Raw genomic sequence first — 18,413 nt, 5'->3', positions numbered from 1 at the left:
TAGTGGCACAAACTTGTGCTGCTACTTTGTGCCCGAGTGCACACCCCTGCCCTTGTGCTTTGCAGCAGGACACATTGTCCCACTGCTCCATGTGCTGCGAGGGGAAAAGAGAGGGGTTGGCTGAGGTACAGCCAGCCTCAGTAGGGGCTAAGCATCCTCTGTGCTGAGGCATCCTGTGCCCCAGACAGCCAGGGAGTCACATGTGGAGATGGGGGAGCAGGCAGCCCAGGGTTGTCTGCTCCTCCATCTCCACACACTGTGGAGCCCCTGCGCTGAGGCACACTGCTCCCCTGCCAGCTGCAGAGCTGGCTGGTGCACACTCCACCACATGCCACAGCTGTAGAGTGTTTTCTGGGGCCAGGTCAGGTGAAAACTGTCACTTCAGTCTGAGCCTGAGAAGTACTGAATGGCATTCCCACTTGATTATTGACTGTCACCAGTGCAACATTTCAGCATGTGCTTTGCTGCTTATAAATCACAGAAGTTTGTAAAACTATGAAATTTAGTCTGTTTTCTAGAATTTTACATACTTCTATTTGCAACACATGTTTGATGAGGATAGGTGACTGTAATGAAAGATTACTTTATCCTGAACATTGTTGTCAAATGTATATGGCAAAGCTTTTGTTGGCCAAAAAAAAATCCACTTACAATGGGGATGCAGCCCAGTAGTACAGCATATGACTGAAGTTCAGCTGGTCAACAGGTGCTCCTTTGAAGGTGGCTATTTTGTCCGAGGGCATTTTTCTGGGATAGTGATAGTGTAGGAATAGAGCGTCCTGAACTTGTGTGTGAAGGGATGCGGGGGTTGGACTAGATGGCACTTGAGGTCCATTCCATCTCTCTGATTTTATCACTTGTGCACCTTAGTTCCAGACCATTGCAAAAGGAATCACTAGTAATTTACATCCTATACCAGAGAAATGTTGTAGTCATGTCTTGATTAAAGGTACAGTATCTATATAATTAATCTATAATTACACTGATTAGAATGATAGAAGTGGGGTATTAAATGCTTTTCAGTTATACTTTCTTTACTCCAATAAATGAGCAATATTTCAAAACATATTTAAAAAGTATTAGCACCACTTAGCACCTGATATATATTAAGATAATGATTTTTTAAAAGATATCAGCTGGTTTCATTGAATCCCAAGGTTCTCCTTATTGTCCCACTATAGGCAAGAAAGGGACAAAATAGATGAGATCTAAATGCCTAAGAATCTTTGAGATGAGACTTGGAAGCAATGAATTAGCACATTAATTATATCCTGTCTAATCACAAAAGTCTGTCCATGTTTACTGATGTTAAATGACCAGCAGTGCATTAAGAAAAAGGAGAATTCAAAGTATTTAAAAAAGCATAATTTACTTTACAAATAGGGAATAGAGAATTTTTTTCTGAACAAAGCTTGAAATCACAGTGAGAGTGCTTTGAATGTGCCCTATTCAAATACCAGCAAGATACTAGGCATCCTTATTTCCACTGAAATAATTTGCAATTACAAACACACAGCACATACTGCCCTAATAAATAATGTAGGAAGTCCATCTATATTTTATTCAACTGAAGAGCAGCAAATAGAACAATTATTGCTTTGCTCGTGTGTCTACTCAGTGGGCACATCTACATGAGACATTTACTGTAGAGCTGCCTAATTAGCTCTGCAGTAAAGTCTCAATGTCTACACATGCACCACTGTTAGCCTACAAAAAACTAATCAACTCCACTGCAGTTAGTACTGGTAAATACAAGTACTATCCTGCAGTGAAGTTCTTTAGAGAGCAGCTACGCACACATAGATGCTGATAGGGCTGGCTGGGGCATGAGGGTGATGGCTACCTGCCAGCTAGCCCCACTGGAACACCCTCATTCCCCAGTCAGTCCCTCCATAGCACATGGAGCTGGGTTGGAGCAGCCCCAGGCTGGCAGGCTGACCCTCAGGATCCCCTGCCATTATTATAATTACTTATAAATTGAACACGACAGTCTTTTTCCCTCAGCCTCTCACAGCACAAATGTTGCAACTATTTAAATCTCGCAAGTATATTTCTGATGTCTGTCTACTGAATGACAGAACTCCAGTGCTTTCTGAAGAACTCCTTACTCTCTGACTCTACTTTTATATTCTTGTACGTTTAGATATTACTGATCTGTATTTACCCATGGGATGTTTAAGTGTCCTGATTGAAGGAGGGGCGGTTTATGAGTCTGACAAAGTTTGTGTTCATTTATTATCTGTTCAGACACTTGTCTTGCATCTCAGTTATAGAAGAGCATCCCAAGATTTGTTGTTTAACTACTATCTACTAGTGTTTATTGAGGGATAGCTATGCCTTACAATCAGAGATATGTTTGATACACCTTCATAATTTTTTTAAACAGGAACAGTTTACAATAAATTTATAGAATCATTTGGACTGAAGGAGGCTTCTTGTACTAACCTTTAATTAGAATTAATTAAAAAGTCTATACTATTTATAATCCCTTCTAGATGGTGGCCTATATTGGGTCTAAATATTGCCAATTGCAGATTCCAAACTCTATTGTCTCCAGTTCAAATATGTTTACAATTAGTATGTTTTCTTTATTATTTTGTGTTGTTTTTGGCCCCAATTCTGTAATTGTTAGTACATGGACAGGTAGCTATGCCACTGATTTTAATGGGGCTTTGTACAAATCCAACCATTTGCCTGCAGGCTTTCAACTGTAAGATCAAAATAATAACCATTATGTCTTTTTCAGTCCTTTTTGGCAAGCTTGAATAAGTGATGTGTCTTTTAATGTCTCAGTGTATTTCCCCATGAGTTTCTAAATAATTTCTCAGAGGTGTCTTTGCTCAGATTGTCTAAGGACAAGCTATCATAACATGTCTGCACAAGTCTTATTTTCAGAATTTTTTGTTTAATCATCCTCTGCTAAATGCTCTCCAACATGCCTCATTTTTCAAATGTATTGAACAAAATACCAACTGAAGTAGTGTAATTATACCTTGCCTATTTTATACAAAATGCACCACATTCATGCTTTGTGTAATTCCCTCAGTCATGTTTTTCTTGTTTTGTTCTGTTTCATTTTGAGTCACCTGTGATGCATTGTCGGCTCTGACCTTTTTCATCTGTCCCAGATCTTTCTCAGTGGAATTACTGTTAGGTCAGTAATTCCCATTTTACATTCGTATATTTAATAATAAGAATGATGTGGCATTTGCCTGCTGTTTTCTGAACTGTGTAGCGCAGTCTTTTTCTGCAGTAAAAGATGTCTGCATTACAAGAAACAGTGTACTTCTTAAGACCTCTTCTTGAAGCATCATATATTCTGATAAATGTTGTCCAGTTTAGCATCCTTAGTCATTAAGTATAATACTATCCATAGTAAGTTGAGTTCTCTTAAGCATCTTACAGCCCCCGCACCCCTTCTGCATTGTTTTTATAGCTCATTTTCATTCAACTTGAACTGGACCTGATTGAAATAATAGCAAATAAAAAAGTGTATTTGAGCACTGCTCAAAATGCCTCCATAAAACCTTTTGGAAAAGATAGACATAGCTAGCCATATCAGACTGACTGGCTAGTTGTAGACTAACTGAATGAGAGATGCATAGGCTTTTGTGAGCCACAGCTCACTTCATCAGATGCTATGAAAGGTTAAGGTTGAGGTGAACTGTGGCTCATGAAACCTTATGCATCTTTGATTCAGTCAGTCCAGGGGTAGGCAACCTCTGGCACAGGTGCCAGAGTGTGGCACTTGAATATGTTTTGCTTGTCACTCATGCCTCTAGATGGCAAGGAAAGGGCCAAGGCTACACAGCCACAACAGAGCTTGGGCCACTCATGGCTCTCCTGCCATTCACTCCTGGCAGTATCTTATAAATTGAAGTTGTGGGTGTTTTTGGCACTCCGCCCAAAACCATTGCCAACCCTTGCATTAGTCTATAAAATACGCCTCTAACTTGCCTTCTGACAGGAAGAAGAGTGGATTTGTAAGGGCACTGGTAGTACACATAGAGTTTTACAGAATCTTTGAAGGTATGAATTGTTATGTGCAGACTGTATCTAGTGGTTCTGTCAATGACACAGTATCTCCTGTTGAAATAATGTTCGAGGAGACATTCTTAAGCATCTGTTACTTTGGGGGGTAAGCTTCTAAGAGCTAGCTTGACTCTGATTTTGAGTATAAATATAAGATTTTTCTGTTCTGAGTCGTATTTATTTTCTCCCATCAAAGGAGGAAAGGATTTTTGCCTGCATCTTTGTCTGCTTCAGAACTGAAAAAGAGTTTTCCTCACGTCCTAGGATAGCCTAATTTTTATTGCCTTTCTAGCATTACTGTCATTTACAAGCCTCTGATTTTTTTTAAACCCACCCTGAGCTTTAAAAAAAGGGAAGGTAGATAGGATTTTAGAAACTGGCTGATAATACAGTAATATTGTTTCTGACCCTTATACAGGTACAATTATAGTTCTGTCTGAATTCACCTCTTTAAATTTCAAATCTTTCCATGAAAACCAGTATATCCCTCTTATGAAATTCTGTCTAGAAATAAAGGTGAAAGAAGTAACTTCTAAGCAAGCATATGCTGTTCAAAATCCCCCTGGGCTACTGAAGGTGGGAAAACATGCTTTTCTCCCTTATATACTTCAAGAAATGCTTAATCAAAAGTCTCCCAAATAAGATTTTCAGAAGAAATGTTCAGAAGACACAAACTATGAAGTTTCACTATGTCTTTCAAGACCTTGACAACATGTTTTGGCATGATGACTATATTCAAGGTCAAAGGTCCTTCAAAGAAAATATCAGTAAATCAATATATTCAGCTCGTGAAAGGATTCGCATCATATTTTGCTCACTGTTGGAATGATTTATCTTTTGTAATGAGAATGCTCTTTTTTCATTTATCTCCAGTGAACAGAACCTGAAGTTTTTACCAAGACCACATAGCTGCCTCATAGGGCAGTCCTAATCTTTTTCTCCACTGGGCCCCTTTCAAAAATAGTAGCATGATCACCAGTTGATTTGCATTAGGGGAGGTATTTAGGGATTGACCCCTGCCCCACCCAAGAAAATCCCTTATCCTTTTATACCTTTTAAATGTTGTATATTATTCAGGTATCTGCCACATTAGGATTTAGCATGTATATCTTTTTCTTTCAAAGATGACTGCAATACAATTCCAAATCAGTTCTTTCCAAGAAAAATAGTATTTTCCTGTTCCTTCCGTCTAATAAAGGTAAATCTCCAGAATATTAACTATACTATCATTCAGCCACAAAAGTCAAGGAAGGAATTATGATCTAAGCTGAGAGACTGGAAGGATCTGTGTATTTCATTATATGCCAGTGCTTTTAAATTTTATTTCTTTAAGCTTCCTTGTGGTTTAGTTTAAAAAATTCTTCAGAGTATTTGTTTCCTTGACAAAGGAGAAACTGAAACAGAGATGGCTTCCAAAAGGCAGACATTTGGAAAACATTCTTACAGTGTTCTCTTTTTATTTTACCTTGGAGAATCTTTTAGTTTATGATGTATATTTATGGACCTGCTTGAGAGAAAAGAGGGAATAATTACTTTCTCTCCACACATTAGACAGTAGCCATCCCCAAACCTCCAGAGAAATAGCTGATATTATAAACCTTACACTTGCATCACCACACATTCATAAACAGACATTTTTCCTCCTTACAGAAAGTAGATTATCACCAGTATTAAAATCACAAGATTGTGATTTTTAAAATGGTTTTTGCTTTCATTTGTTAGGTTCCAGCTACATTTTCCTGACAAAAGTGGAAGGCACCGTGGTATCTCTCAGAGAATTTTTCTATCAAGTTACAATAACGTAGTGTGAAGAAATAATAAGTAGACAGAGATATTTCTGAAACGCTTTACCAAGCAAGATAAGAAATACATCATTAATAACTGGAACAGTGCCAAACCTTCCATTTTCATCTGCATTCAGTAACTTTTGCAGGAATTCAGGGTGGACTAAGTTTGCAATATGCTTTGAAACTCTTCATAGAGAAAGATGTTACTCTCTCTAAAACGGTAATCTAAGTAAGGCAGCACCTTTCAATAATTAATTCTCAGAGGATTACCTGTTGTAGGTTTAATAAATTACCATCAAACTGGAACTTGAGAACAAAATTTAATGGCATAATGATGGACTAAAAGTTGTATTTTAACACGCACAATGCTGTAATTGTTCCAACCTCTTCAGAAAGAATATAATGTTTACCTTGTATATGAGGCTTTTTTTCCCTTCCTGTAAAAAAGCATTATAATAAATACTAATGCCTAAATTGTATGGCGTGTATTTTCCATATAGTTTGATATATACTGAAAAGAGAACATTCTGGCTACGACAGAAGAATTAACTAATGAACTTCTGCCTTTAGATAAATATCCTGGCTTGTTAGATGACAAAATGTAGATGTGGCAGATTTCTGCTAACAGCTACAAAAAGGAATCTTGCAAACTCTTCAGTGCTGCGATTCTGTGTTTGAAATGTGTACTACTTAGTGACAAAAGGACCCAAACCAGAGATTAAACCTGTGCATACAAGTACAACCCCCCACCTAAAATATGCATATCTACATTACATTATACCCCTCAAATCTTATCAAGTAAGCATTGAAGAAAGGGCAATTACAAGAGTACAGCACCCTTAAAAGTGTGTAGGACTCATTTATTTAGCATAAAAGATGGTTTCTTTTATATTATGATTCAGGACTCCCAATATAAATTTGTAACAATAAAAGTGAGAAATAGCAGGTTTGTGTAAAACCCAGCACAAATTTGGATGATAAATGAGGAAGAGCTGTCAAGTATGATTCATGCATTCTCTACTTTTACAACAGCTTCCCAAAAGAGGCATCCATTTGCCAAACATAGAAAGCGTCATCACTGCCTACAACTTCTTTTACTGACTGAAATTCGTGTGGTGGAATAAATTTGAAAGCAGCTTATTTCATGGTATTACTGAAATTAACAATGAAGTTGTACTTCCTCAGATTGTTAGTTAATTGAAGGTTACCTGGTTACAAAAAGAAATCTTTTCATGTCATAATAATATTTAATGGATTTGTTATGTTTTCTTACGTATACAGAGCTTGGTCAATGCTTGTTTTCACCTTGACAAGCCATGCTATCGAATTTATTAGATTATGGCTGTAACTAGTGGCGGACTAGTCACTCATGTGTCAAAATCTGCCATTTTCACTTACTGCACTACACATGGTAAGAGTGACAAATGATTTCACCAGATCATCATGATTAAACATATTCTACACAGAATTCAGAATGACAGTTGCACAAAATGGTCTATTTACTCTAGCACATCAGTCAACTACCATGCCAATCATGTCATAAATTATCCACAAAGTGATCTCAAGTGTGAGCATTTATTGAAATATAGGTGCGTGAGCACCATACAGTGTTTTTCGTTAAATATTATTTTCAAGTATTAGAACAAATCAGATGAAAAACAAATAGCAATTTTGCTTAGAATTCAAAACAGAAACCAAAACTACTAAACATTATATGGATAAACGCTTGACTATAGACATCTTTCATAACAGCTAGAGTATATTCTGATGGGTTCAAGGTTGGGTTTTTTTGAATGATTAAATCAATCTATTAGCATATTTTTACCATTTTTCAGGCAAAAATAGATATAGATTTTTTTAAAATTAGGCTGTTTTAACACCTTACCTAATACCCTGTTAACACATTACGTCTCAGGAAAAGTAAAACATTGCCCTATCTTGAAAGACAACCTCAGGTAAGAACAGGCTGAGTGAACAAAGGTGTATAGCTGTTATTGGACAGTAACATTTCATAAAACATAAAAGTATTTCAGTTTCTTGTAGGAAGACAAATAAGGTTTCTGTGCCAACACCACGGGAAGGGCTGGCTCCAGCAGCATGTCAAGGCTGAGTCATGCTCCATATTGCCCATGCCAACAGTTTATCTTCTCTTTCTTGGGCCTCTCTCAGCTTGGCTGTTCCTCATCCTTTTGCAAGTGCCACTCAATGCCTCAGACTGGAAAGCAAGAACTCAAAGAATCCACAGAAACTAGAAACAAGACAGAATCAGTCCAGAGCCCCGAGCTGCTCCAAAGGAAAAGGCTAGCTGAGTAGGGAGCAAGTAAATGTACAGCTAGCAGGACAAGGAGCCTATGCTCGTTTTGAGGATAGAGAAGCGGCGATTCAACAATTCTGCAAAGCATTTTGGAATGTTCTGGGATTGCAGCTCAAAGTCCTCTCTCATACACACTACGCATAACAAATTTCATTAAACTATTTTTGTAATACAGAAATAAAATCTGAAGCAGTCTAGCAAGTGTTTACTGCCAAAACTGAGTCAACCAAGATAACTTTACATAGAAAACAAAACTATGATCAACTTTTTAAAATAATTCATTCATTACCTGCTTGCTTTTGTATTAATTAATGGTATGCATGTCCTAATCCTGAATCACTGTGCCCTCCACATTGGGAAGCTAACTTAAGCACAGCTCATAGAGTAGCTCACAAGGTTAATTTCATGAGGCATGTCAGGACTTCAGCTTCCACACGCAACTGAGTGACAGCCTCTTTACAAGCTGCACTCAGCTCTCAGCTGAGTTGCAAAGTTTGCCTCTGGTCACAATGCTATGAAGCTCAGCAGAGAAGGCACATTACAGTTTCAGGCAGCTGCTTTCACTAACTGAAGTGCACTAGAGACAGACGGGCTTTTACAGGCTAAACAAATTCCTGGTTGAATCCTGCTCTATCCAGAGTCCAAATCCAAGACAGTGGTGTAGCAATTAAAAGGAGTGGTCTTCTATTTCCACAGAACTACTTCATCTGTGAGCAAACTAAGCTACAGAGAGGCAAAAGCCAATGGAACAAGCAAACCCTAACAATTCTCTTCCTTTTTCCCAAATAAGGATCAGTTAAAGGGAGGCAGGGGGAGACATTGAGAAAACACAGATAGAGGATATTGGGGAAAACTGAGTAAAAAGACTTGATGCTGAAAGTCAAGAGTAAGATTACCATACATCCAGGTTTTCCCAGGCATGTGCTTTTTTGACCCTGTGTCTGGGAGTGAGGGGCACCAGCAGGGCTGGTGGGGGCAGGGGGCTGTGAGTCATGAGTGAAGGGCACAGGCAGGGCTGGGGGACGGCCCTTTCCTTCTCTCCTTCCCTCCACAGCTGTCCTCTTTTTTGTAACTGGAAATATGGTAACCCTAGAAGAGAGCTGGTCAACATAACAAAAGAGAAGCACAAAGAGAAAAGAACAACAAAAAAAGAGGGGAAAAAACAAAACAGCATGAAAATAGCAATGAAATCTGGACACGCAAAAAGGAGAATAAAGAAATGTAAAATAAGAAGACACCAATTTTAAGCAAATAAATGTATTTTATTTAGTTATGCATACATACTATTTTTAATAAAGAAAAAATGCACAAAATAATACAAAAATCACCATAAATTAGTCACAACTCTTGGTCTTGCCCTCTTTGATACCACATTGAAACCTGATATGACAAACATATGTTGATGACCATTTATTTGCACACATGAAAATGAGGATAGAATCTGACTTGCAGAACTGTTAATACTAATAGTGATGCATGAACCGAAAGAACGTTGCTCAAGCTTCAGATTCTATGCCCAGTTTGGCAGACTTAAATGATTACACATTTTTATTCTTCATGGCAAGAAAATTGTAACCATCTTTGCATAACGATGGTATAAGTGCAACCGCTCACTTTCCCCTTATTTCCCTCACAATATTGGGAAAATTTAGATTTTAAATCCCTAATGCCACACTCTTTGGATCCAAAATCTTGAAGGTGGAATCCAAAGTGAAAGTCAAGTCTGGCCTTTTAATAAGGGTCTGTCTTCTTTTAGATCTGTAAACAGTTTCCATTTAATTAAAATGTTCAGCTGGAATGTATGTTAAAGACAATATAATAAGCCTATGATAAAATTAACCTTTGGTACAGAGGATACTTTTTGTTAGAATTTTATTGCACGTAACCCTTTGGGTACTTCTTCTTGATTATTGGATCCTCTTGTGTAATGCTATAAAAGGCAATAACAATTCAAAGACTGCAGTTATCTAGTTATATTTAGGGAGAAAAACAATTTTCCTCAAAAAAAGGGTCAGCTTATATGAAAGAAAATTAACCAAATGTAAACCAATGCAGTATTTTTTTAACTAAGTTTGTAGACAACCCGAGACCTTAACAGAGAATTTAGACTGATCTTGTTGCACCAGGTCTTACTGATGTTAATTTTTTGCACAACAGTTACAATATACCTTATATTTCAACTTCTCACATAGCTTACAACATTAAAAAGGTACCAGTCTGAGAAATGTGACCACATTGCTTGAAACAAATGCAGATACACATTACTGTTAAAACAACACAATCAGGCTGGAAGAGTGACATGGCTGAAACAATACATTGAAATCTTACATTATTCAGTTCTTGATTTAAGAAAGCTATGTCCTACATTTTACTGACAACAATGTCCTAACAAAAATGAACATAAACATAGGAGTTAATAAAACCAATGGAATTTACACACACAAAAAAAAGCTTCAGTTTAATCTGGCTGTAAAGCAACTCTCTCAAATATAATTTAATTCTGATCCGATTTATTCTATTTTAGAAATGACTGACCCAGATAGATAACTGAAAAGGTAGCAAATTGTACAATAAGTAATTATTCAAAACATAGTTTTTTATTTTATCTTAAGTACATTTCTAGTTTTTCGTAACTTAAATTTTAAGGAACAATAACTCATCATGGAGAAAATAGTATAAGAAAGTGTTTTCTCTTTTTCTTCACTCCAGTTCATGATTCAAGTTGCCTTTGATCAATAAAATGACTTTTTGGACCAGTATTAGCTATAATACTTTGAAGCGGACTTTTAGGAGCTAAAATTAAGACGTGCATGCTTATAGTGCTGTATTAATAATTTCTTTCTAGTAGTAGTTTAAGGATTACAACTAGAAGAACAACTACTATTTTGTCCATATACTTACAAACAGGTTTCAAACTACCTCTTAGACGCTATATTTTCTTGCATACCACATGTCCCCAGATAAGACATGTACATTGTTTTTGGAAGGCAGAATGTAGTAAAAACTTTTTTTCTGCATGTAGCAGCTCACTGGCAAATACCACATTGTTAACCCTTTCATAGCCTAATTGGACTCTGCTCCTGACGTGTGCTAGTCCAGAGACAAATGTCAACCATTACAACAGCATTTCAAAGTTTCTATTCCAGTGAAGACAAATGAGCTTCCCTGCCTAAGAAACATCTACCCCAATTTTAGAGGGTTGATTTTTGGGAACAGAGTACATATGGTATGCAATATTTTATATATACACACATACATATGTGTATACATACATACACACAGTTTTTTACTAAAAGACACCACAACAATTTGCTAAATCAGACATGTATTAAAATATACATGCATCCATAACATGAAAATATAATCTGTAGATTAAAACTGAATATCCAGTATGTAACATATGTTTAAGCTGCAATGTACCTTCTTCAATGGGTTCATATCTCATAATGAGTTCAGAGGCAGTTGCTTCAGTAGCCTCAGTTTCAAACTGTTCTTTTTTGAGAAACTCAAGCAGGTTCGCTTCAGTCAATATTTTGTGGTTTGGAGAATAACTGAAGAAAAGTTCCTGAATTTCATTTCTGTGAGCAAGAGTTCGATAAATTGCTATGAAGTCTTCTATGTTAATTGTTCGTACCTTCCGCTGTTCAGTTGTTTTCTAAAATGCAAAAACTAGTTAATGCCAACATATCCAAAACACTGCATTAACACGTAAGAGTATATTGTAAGAGCCAGCACATCAGTTAAAATAACTTGTCACTGTAACTACTATACAACTGGTCCTCTGCACTACGCTGATGCAACTCAATTCTAAGCAGCTCAAGTAGCAAATTTTTGGCTGTCAAAATGTCTTATTTTATGTAAGAACATTTAAATCATACCACATGACAATTAGTATATATGTAATTAAATTAGATGCATATATGTTTTTGCATTAGATTAGAAAGCATGAATGCAGTCTCATTGTAGTTTAGCGAATCTGAAGCACAAAATAAAATTATGACAATGGAAAAGTTAAATATATTGTTATCAATTAACATCAATTACATTTTGAATAGATTTGAGGGCACAGTTCTTAATTGGGAAGAGAACATATTTCTAAAAAAAACACTGATCCCAACATGCCCCCAAACTATATTAAAGACTACACTGTATCTGAGAAATTCAGTACTATTCAGGCCTTTGTTTCTGATGAGACTGAGGGAGGGTAGACACCTTCACATGGGATACTTTAGTAATGGAGGTCAGTGGTTTGCACAAAACTGCCCTGAAGCTTTGAGCTCTGACAAGATAGTATGAAACTAGCATTTTGCAAGGATTTTTCCATACTACCAATATGGGCTGAATTCAAAATAATGTCATGGAAATTAGAAGTATTACCAGTTCCTTCCTAAGAAATCTCACACCTACTAAAATAAATCTATGAATGTATAAAATAATGTAGAACTATAAACTGTGGTAACCTAAATCAATGCATCTAAACTCTGCAGATTAAGATTCTGTAATCTTAATTCCTTTCCAGACTGATATCTAATTAAAAATGTTTTGACTAGGACTGTTTAAGAAGAATTACTAATGAAGAAAAATTGATATAAAATCTTAATACTAAAATGTTTAGCACTGGTTGAGAAACCAACATCTTCAAAATCTAGCCCCAACCCCTTTCTAAAAGGTCTCACACATATTAATATAAAAAGAAAAAATATGTTGAAGAATTATCTGGTAATTAAGACAGTCACTGGGATTCGGGTAAGGTGGCTTCTTTTCCTAGATTGGTATCAACCTTGTGAAAAAACTAAAGGCTGCTTACAGAAGTGGGGAAAAAAAACAAACTAAACAAAACCAGTTAGTTTCAGCTTGGTGCACCCATGCAGAGTGCAGCACATGCCCAAAAAAGGCATTGCATCAGTTTTACCCAGCTCACCCAACATCTATATAGTTGATTCAATCAGCTATTAGATAAAAGCACCAAAAAATCTCACTGAAACATGTGATCTAAACAGAAGCTGGGCAAAACTGACACACTTCCTCTGCAAGTAAAGTGCTGTTCTGTTGGGTTTTTTCACGTCAGTGGCCAAAGTGTTCTTTGGGCAGTTTCTCTGCCATGAAACGGACACGTCTTCATAGTTTCATGGCATCCAATGATGTAGTCAGTCACTTAAGAAAGTTTATGCTTCACTTGTGCCAGTTAGTCTATAAGATGCCACGCTGCTTTGCCTTCTGCCTGCCTTTAGACTAACTACCTCTCTACTTACAAGAATGGTTGGAAACTACAACAATGGACTCCATACACATATATAGAAAGAGCATTATAGATTTGTACATGGAGTTTCTTATCATATCTTTATTTTTATTAATGAAGCTTTAGCTTTGCTATTCAGAAAGTGTAGTAAGCTTGACAAAAGAATTTCCTGTGGAAATGAAGCTTATGAAACTGTGCTTGCTATTCTTTAACAAACATCAATCTCCCTATTTCTAGTATGCCCACAGTGATATTACAGAACAAGAAATTAAAAAAAGAAAGAAAGAAAAGCAAAGGAATAAAAAGAGGAAACTGTTCATAAAAGAGCTCTATAGCCATCTTTCAGGTAGCCGTTTAGTCATAGTAGACAACCCTGTCACTATCACTATGTAGTTACAGACAACGGCGAAAAATTAACTTCATCAGACAGAAGGGACATTTTTAGTAAGATAAGATGTTCTTGCAATTTGTACAATGATACTACACACTTTTTATGCTAAGGAACATTTTCAGCTAAAAATCAGGTAAAAAATAATCAGTCTCTCTGAAGAAGCAAAAAAATGTTGCATGATACTCTCAGGGGGTCAGATCATTTGGATATTAGAAGGTGGAGCAGAGACAGACCTTACAGACAAACTAAATCAGAGATGCATAAGCTTCTGTGAGCCCAAGTTCCCTTCATCAGATGAGGAAGCCACATCTGAGGAAGGGAGCTCAGGCTCATGAAAGTTTATCCATTTCTACCCCAGAGTTAGTCTATAAGGTATACTGTGCCTGACTTCCAGCCAACTGCCCCTCTCATTTCTGTGTTACAGGGGCAACCCCATCATTGTCAGATTTGGGAAGAGGGAGCTAAGGGGCAGGCTGGGGTCTAGCATTTGAAAATCAGCCTCAGGCTTCAAAGCAGCGGTCCTCAACCCTCATAGCAGTGGTGCTCAAATATTTTTGGCAGGCCAGCTAGATGGGAAGCGCCTGGTCCACCATCATCCGCAGGCTGGCTACTGATCTGGAGCCCAGCAAGCAATCTAGCTAAGCAGGAATGAGGCTCTGGCCAGAAGGCCCCCAGGGACTGCAGGGCCACTTTCCTGCCCTCGTCCATTCACATTTCCAGGCAACAAGGTTGGCAGTCGCTTAAGAAAGCTTATGCAGCTTTTGTGCCAGTTAGTCTCTACGGTGTCACGCTGCTTTGCCTTCGCAAGGATTCACCAGGCAGCCTCCACCGGCACTTCGGACTCGCCCACAGGCTAGCAGGCGCTGCCCCATGTGCTCGGGGCGCACGACTCTGGCACCCACCCCGGCTGGGGGGGTGCTGTTGTGCCGATGAGCCCTTGCGGCCGCCAGGCCTCCGCACCGCCTCACCTTGAAGATGTACTTGACGTGGATGTAGTCGAAGCCGAGCTGCATCCGACCCAGCAGCTTCAGCGTCTTGTCCAGGTCGATCTTGCCGTGCCGAAACTCATCCTCGATCACCGACAGGAACCACGTGCAGCCACGTTAAGGACTCCAACTGCGCATGCGCGCCGCCGCCACCCGCCGCCCATGCGCGCCAGGGCATGAGGAGCCGGCGGGAGAGGGAAGGGAGAGGGAGCGTGGCGGCCACCACGCATGCGCGCCGGGGCGGGCGAACAGCGGCGCAACCAAGCGCGTGGGAGCAGGGGGCGGGGCCAGCACCACGTGGGGGCGAGCGGCCAATGGCGGGGTGGGCCAAGGGGGACGGGTGGCGAGAAGGATATTTGGCCTCCATAGCGGCTAAGCATTCCTTAGTGCTGGGCGCAGCCCTTCACTGCGGTGGTCTCGGCAGCTGCCGGCGCCGCATCACCTCCGCCCACCTTCCTTCCCCCACGTCGCCCCGGGCTCGTCCTGCTCCGCTGCCGGGGCCGGAGGGGGCCACCCGGCCAGAACAGTGCTGCCTCAGTGGCGTCACAACGGGCCCCCCTCCCGCCTCGCCCCGCCCCCTCCGCGAAAGCGAGGCTGGTGGCGGGCCCGCCCCGGGGGCTAGGGGCAGCTCTTAGCAGCGCTCTTGTGGCTGCGCCAGACTGGTGGGTGCCACCAGGTCCTCACCCCTCCTGCCCCCCACCCCCTTAACCTTCTTGACCTGCTGCCTTTGCTGGGGCTGTTCCTAGCCATCCTAGCTGCTCCTGTCCTGACAGTGTCTGGTGTGCCCTGCGCACCCCTGCCGCCCCCCTCCCTGCTCTGCCCTCTGCTGCCTTGGACCTTTTAGGAGCCCTTTTTAGAAAAAGTATCACCTGGTCCAGAGTTTCTGGTATTTCCTCAGCACCACAGTGTCGGTATATTTAGTCCCACCTTTCCCCTCCCCTCCAGGTACTTTAATTCACTGGGACCTCTTGGGGTTTTTTAAAACTAGCCCAATGAAAAGGTTCCTGGGAAGGCTTCCTATTTTGTATCCTGAGCTGTGGCAGAGCTAAGTAGATGTTTCCCACTTCCATCTATATCTTGGTAGAGGAAGATTTTTATTTTTGCTGCTGTCAAATACTGCAGCTCTCTGCTCTGATGTTTCCCCCAGTGTCCTGGTGCTACATAGTCTCTTTTTTTTAGTGTGAACTTATTTGTGTGTCTAGATCAGTAGTTCTCAATCTTTTTAGACTCAAGTCACCTCTGATAAACTGGAGGCACCCCTTGGAACATGCCAGCTCTTAGTCCTCAGTTTTTTGACTACAGAAAAATGATAGAGCCATTTTTTCTGTTGCAAAGAACTCAAAAGGACCACACTTATGGCTCTTTCAATTATTTGAAATCTTTATGTTTATCAAGCGAGTCCCAGCAGAGTCCTCACAAGCCCAACAGAGCTAACATTGTGTGGCATCTCAGCATCCTTGAAAGGATCTCAAGGCACCTGCAGGTGCTGTGGCATCCTGGTTGACAAATGCCCTAGATCTCTCAAGACAGGATTAGAATTTGCTCACAAAGTCTTAGAGTTGGCAAACTAATTTTAGCTGCAACATCATTAAAGGTGTAGATTGCTGTTAATTACAATTTCAATCAAGTTTTTCAGAAAAGTTCATGCTCTTATTTCAGCTCCAGTACTACAGAAGTAAAACAATGTCCAAAGAATGTGATTTACATAAGAAAGAGAAAGTGTCAATCATTTGCAACCTACTATATCAGGCACCACCAGGTGAATTTAGTAATGTATTTGAAGATCTCCGTACTCTGGTTCAGGATGATGAGCTGATGAGGCAGGAGGTTGCCCAGGTCTGTGCCCATCACAATAAGAACAACTTCACCTCAGTCAGAATAGAAGGAAGAAATATACTGGTGACTCGCTATAATGACTTGGGAGGAAATCGCTTCTTTGACCCTCAAAACAAATTTTCTTTCAAATTTGATCACCTGAGTGAAACAGCAAGCAAATTTCAGCTTCATGGTGTTCTGCTAGATGAGACAGAGTTATGGAGAAGAGCCCTCAATAGTGCTTTAAAGGCATATGTGAGCAGTTACTTCCCTTCAGGGGACTGCAGTGTGTTTAGAAAAACTTTAAAAAATAGGCAAATATTTGTAGTTTGCATTGTAGGTCACAAGTACAAAGCCCTGGGTTTCTGGAATACCATTTGGAAATCGGAATGGACTTTTGCCCTATCTCCAGTTATTACGCAGGTCACAGGAATCTACCATTTGCAAATACACTACTTTAATTATGCTAATCTTCACATGACAGTGAGTAAGACAACTGAAGAAGTCTTGCATGTTATAGACCAAGCACAGTTGGCCATGGATTTTGTGAAACTCATAGAAGCTGAAGATAACAATTTTCAGGTTGCCTTGATAGAAAACTTACAAGCCTTGTCGGAAGAAGCATGGGGAAAAACTGTACGAAGACGACTACCAGTCACTAACACTGTCATGAACTGGAATAGGTTACTGAACAACCAGAACCTAGGGACCGGCATTTCTAAATGCAGAATTTGAGTAAATGTCTAGACCAAACAAAGCTAATTATTATTGTGAAGGGCAGATTTATTTCTGGTTAATTTAGGCAAATTTAGACCTCTGCCACTAGATCACCACTTTGAATTTAATCCAAGTCAGTAGTTACTAAAAGTTGTTAACATTTGAGGGGTTTGTTACCTTCTGAGGCAACTGGTATGGGCCAGTACCGGTGGTGATTTGATCTGGTGTGTAAAGTGAGATTTCTGTGTTGTTATCTTCAGTAGCAAGTTCACTTTACCTGGAAATAAGTTCATTTCACTCTATATTTAGCACTCATTATGGGAAAAGGTATGAAGCCACTGTTCTAACAGTATTAAAGGGCAAACAGCAACTGTTCAGATAGCATTGAAACATAGGACATTAAGTCTTCAAGTTATATTCATATATGTCAGTGTTTTTCTATATTATAATCTTATAAACTGAGACATGAAAATGGGAGGAATACATATGGTTGTTGGCATTACTGTCAGGGCCCACCAGTGATGTGACCTACAAGCAAAAGAAGAAACTTGCAGTAGCTGTCATCCTAGTGTAGCAAAATTAATGAAACAGTGCCATTCCCCTCTCCTAGTTTTGACAGTTGAATAAAAAGTAAATTAAAATAAAGTAAAATTTCAGAACAGATTATAGATGCGTGATATGCAAGCAAACTAGAGAATGTGCTGGTATGTAGTGCTGTTATTATAACAATAGCACACAGAAGCGGCTGTGAACATCAGGATACCATGGTGTGGCAGTATTTAGAGAGAAAATGAAAGCCACTACCTGCCCCAAAGTGTTTATTTTAACAACTGACATAAAAATGGGTTAAAAACAGGATTTATAGGCAGAAGAGGAACACAATGATATGTTTGTAAACTATAATGCAGTGCCATCCAAAGGTACTTCAAGTTGAGATTTGGTACTAGAGGCTATTTAGCTACATTATCATAGTTCCATGCCTTGTTTGCAGGGCTAACAATTGTGGGCAGAACAGTGAGCTAACAGTTATTCTACTTTTAATGCCAGAGCTAGCTAATTTAGCATTAGCTAAAACAGTTGGGAGCTAACCTTTTGGGCAGGCATGCCAAACATTAGCCCTGCATCTTCCCTG

At 39.4% G+C, this 18,413-nt stretch overlaps 2 protein-coding genes across 2 annotated transcripts in view; one reads left to right on the top strand and one right to left on the bottom strand.

Annotated features, from left to right (window-relative positions):
- Nucleotides 1-14,936, bottom strand: part of PLCZ1 (phospholipase C zeta 1) — an 87,425-nt gene extending 72,489 nt beyond the window's left edge. Inside the window, 2 exon segments of the mRNA XM_019544483.1 lie at nt 11,554-11,788; nt 14,745-14,936. Of these exon segments, the coding sequence (XP_019400028.1) occupies nt 11,554-11,788; nt 14,745-14,927 (418 nt within the window). The 5' untranslated portion in view covers nt 14,928-14,936.
- Nucleotides 14,937-15,472: 536 nt separating this feature from the next.
- CAPZA3 (capping actin protein of muscle Z-line alpha subunit 3) lies at nt 15,473-17,937 on the top strand. Its single transcript, XM_019544481.1, has 2 exons — nt 15,473-15,611; nt 16,409-17,937. Exon 2 carries the CDS (start codon nt 16,433-16,435, stop codon nt 17,297-17,299), a length of 867 nt encoding a protein of 288 aa, XP_019400026.1. The 5' UTR covers nt 15,473-15,611; nt 16,409-16,432; the 3' UTR covers nt 17,300-17,937.
- The last annotated feature ends 476 nt before the right edge of the window (nt 17,938-18,413 follow it).

Source organism: Crocodylus porosus, unplaced genomic scaffold (assembly GCF_001723895.1).
Source record: "Crocodylus porosus isolate Cpor-Errol unplaced genomic scaffold, CroPor_comp1, whole genome shotgun sequence".
NCBI classification, from domain to species: Eukaryota; Metazoa; Chordata; order Crocodylia; family Crocodylidae; genus Crocodylus; species Crocodylus porosus.
The sequence above is the reverse complement of the archived record's forward strand: the minus strand, read 5'-3'. Positions and strand labels throughout refer to the sequence as shown.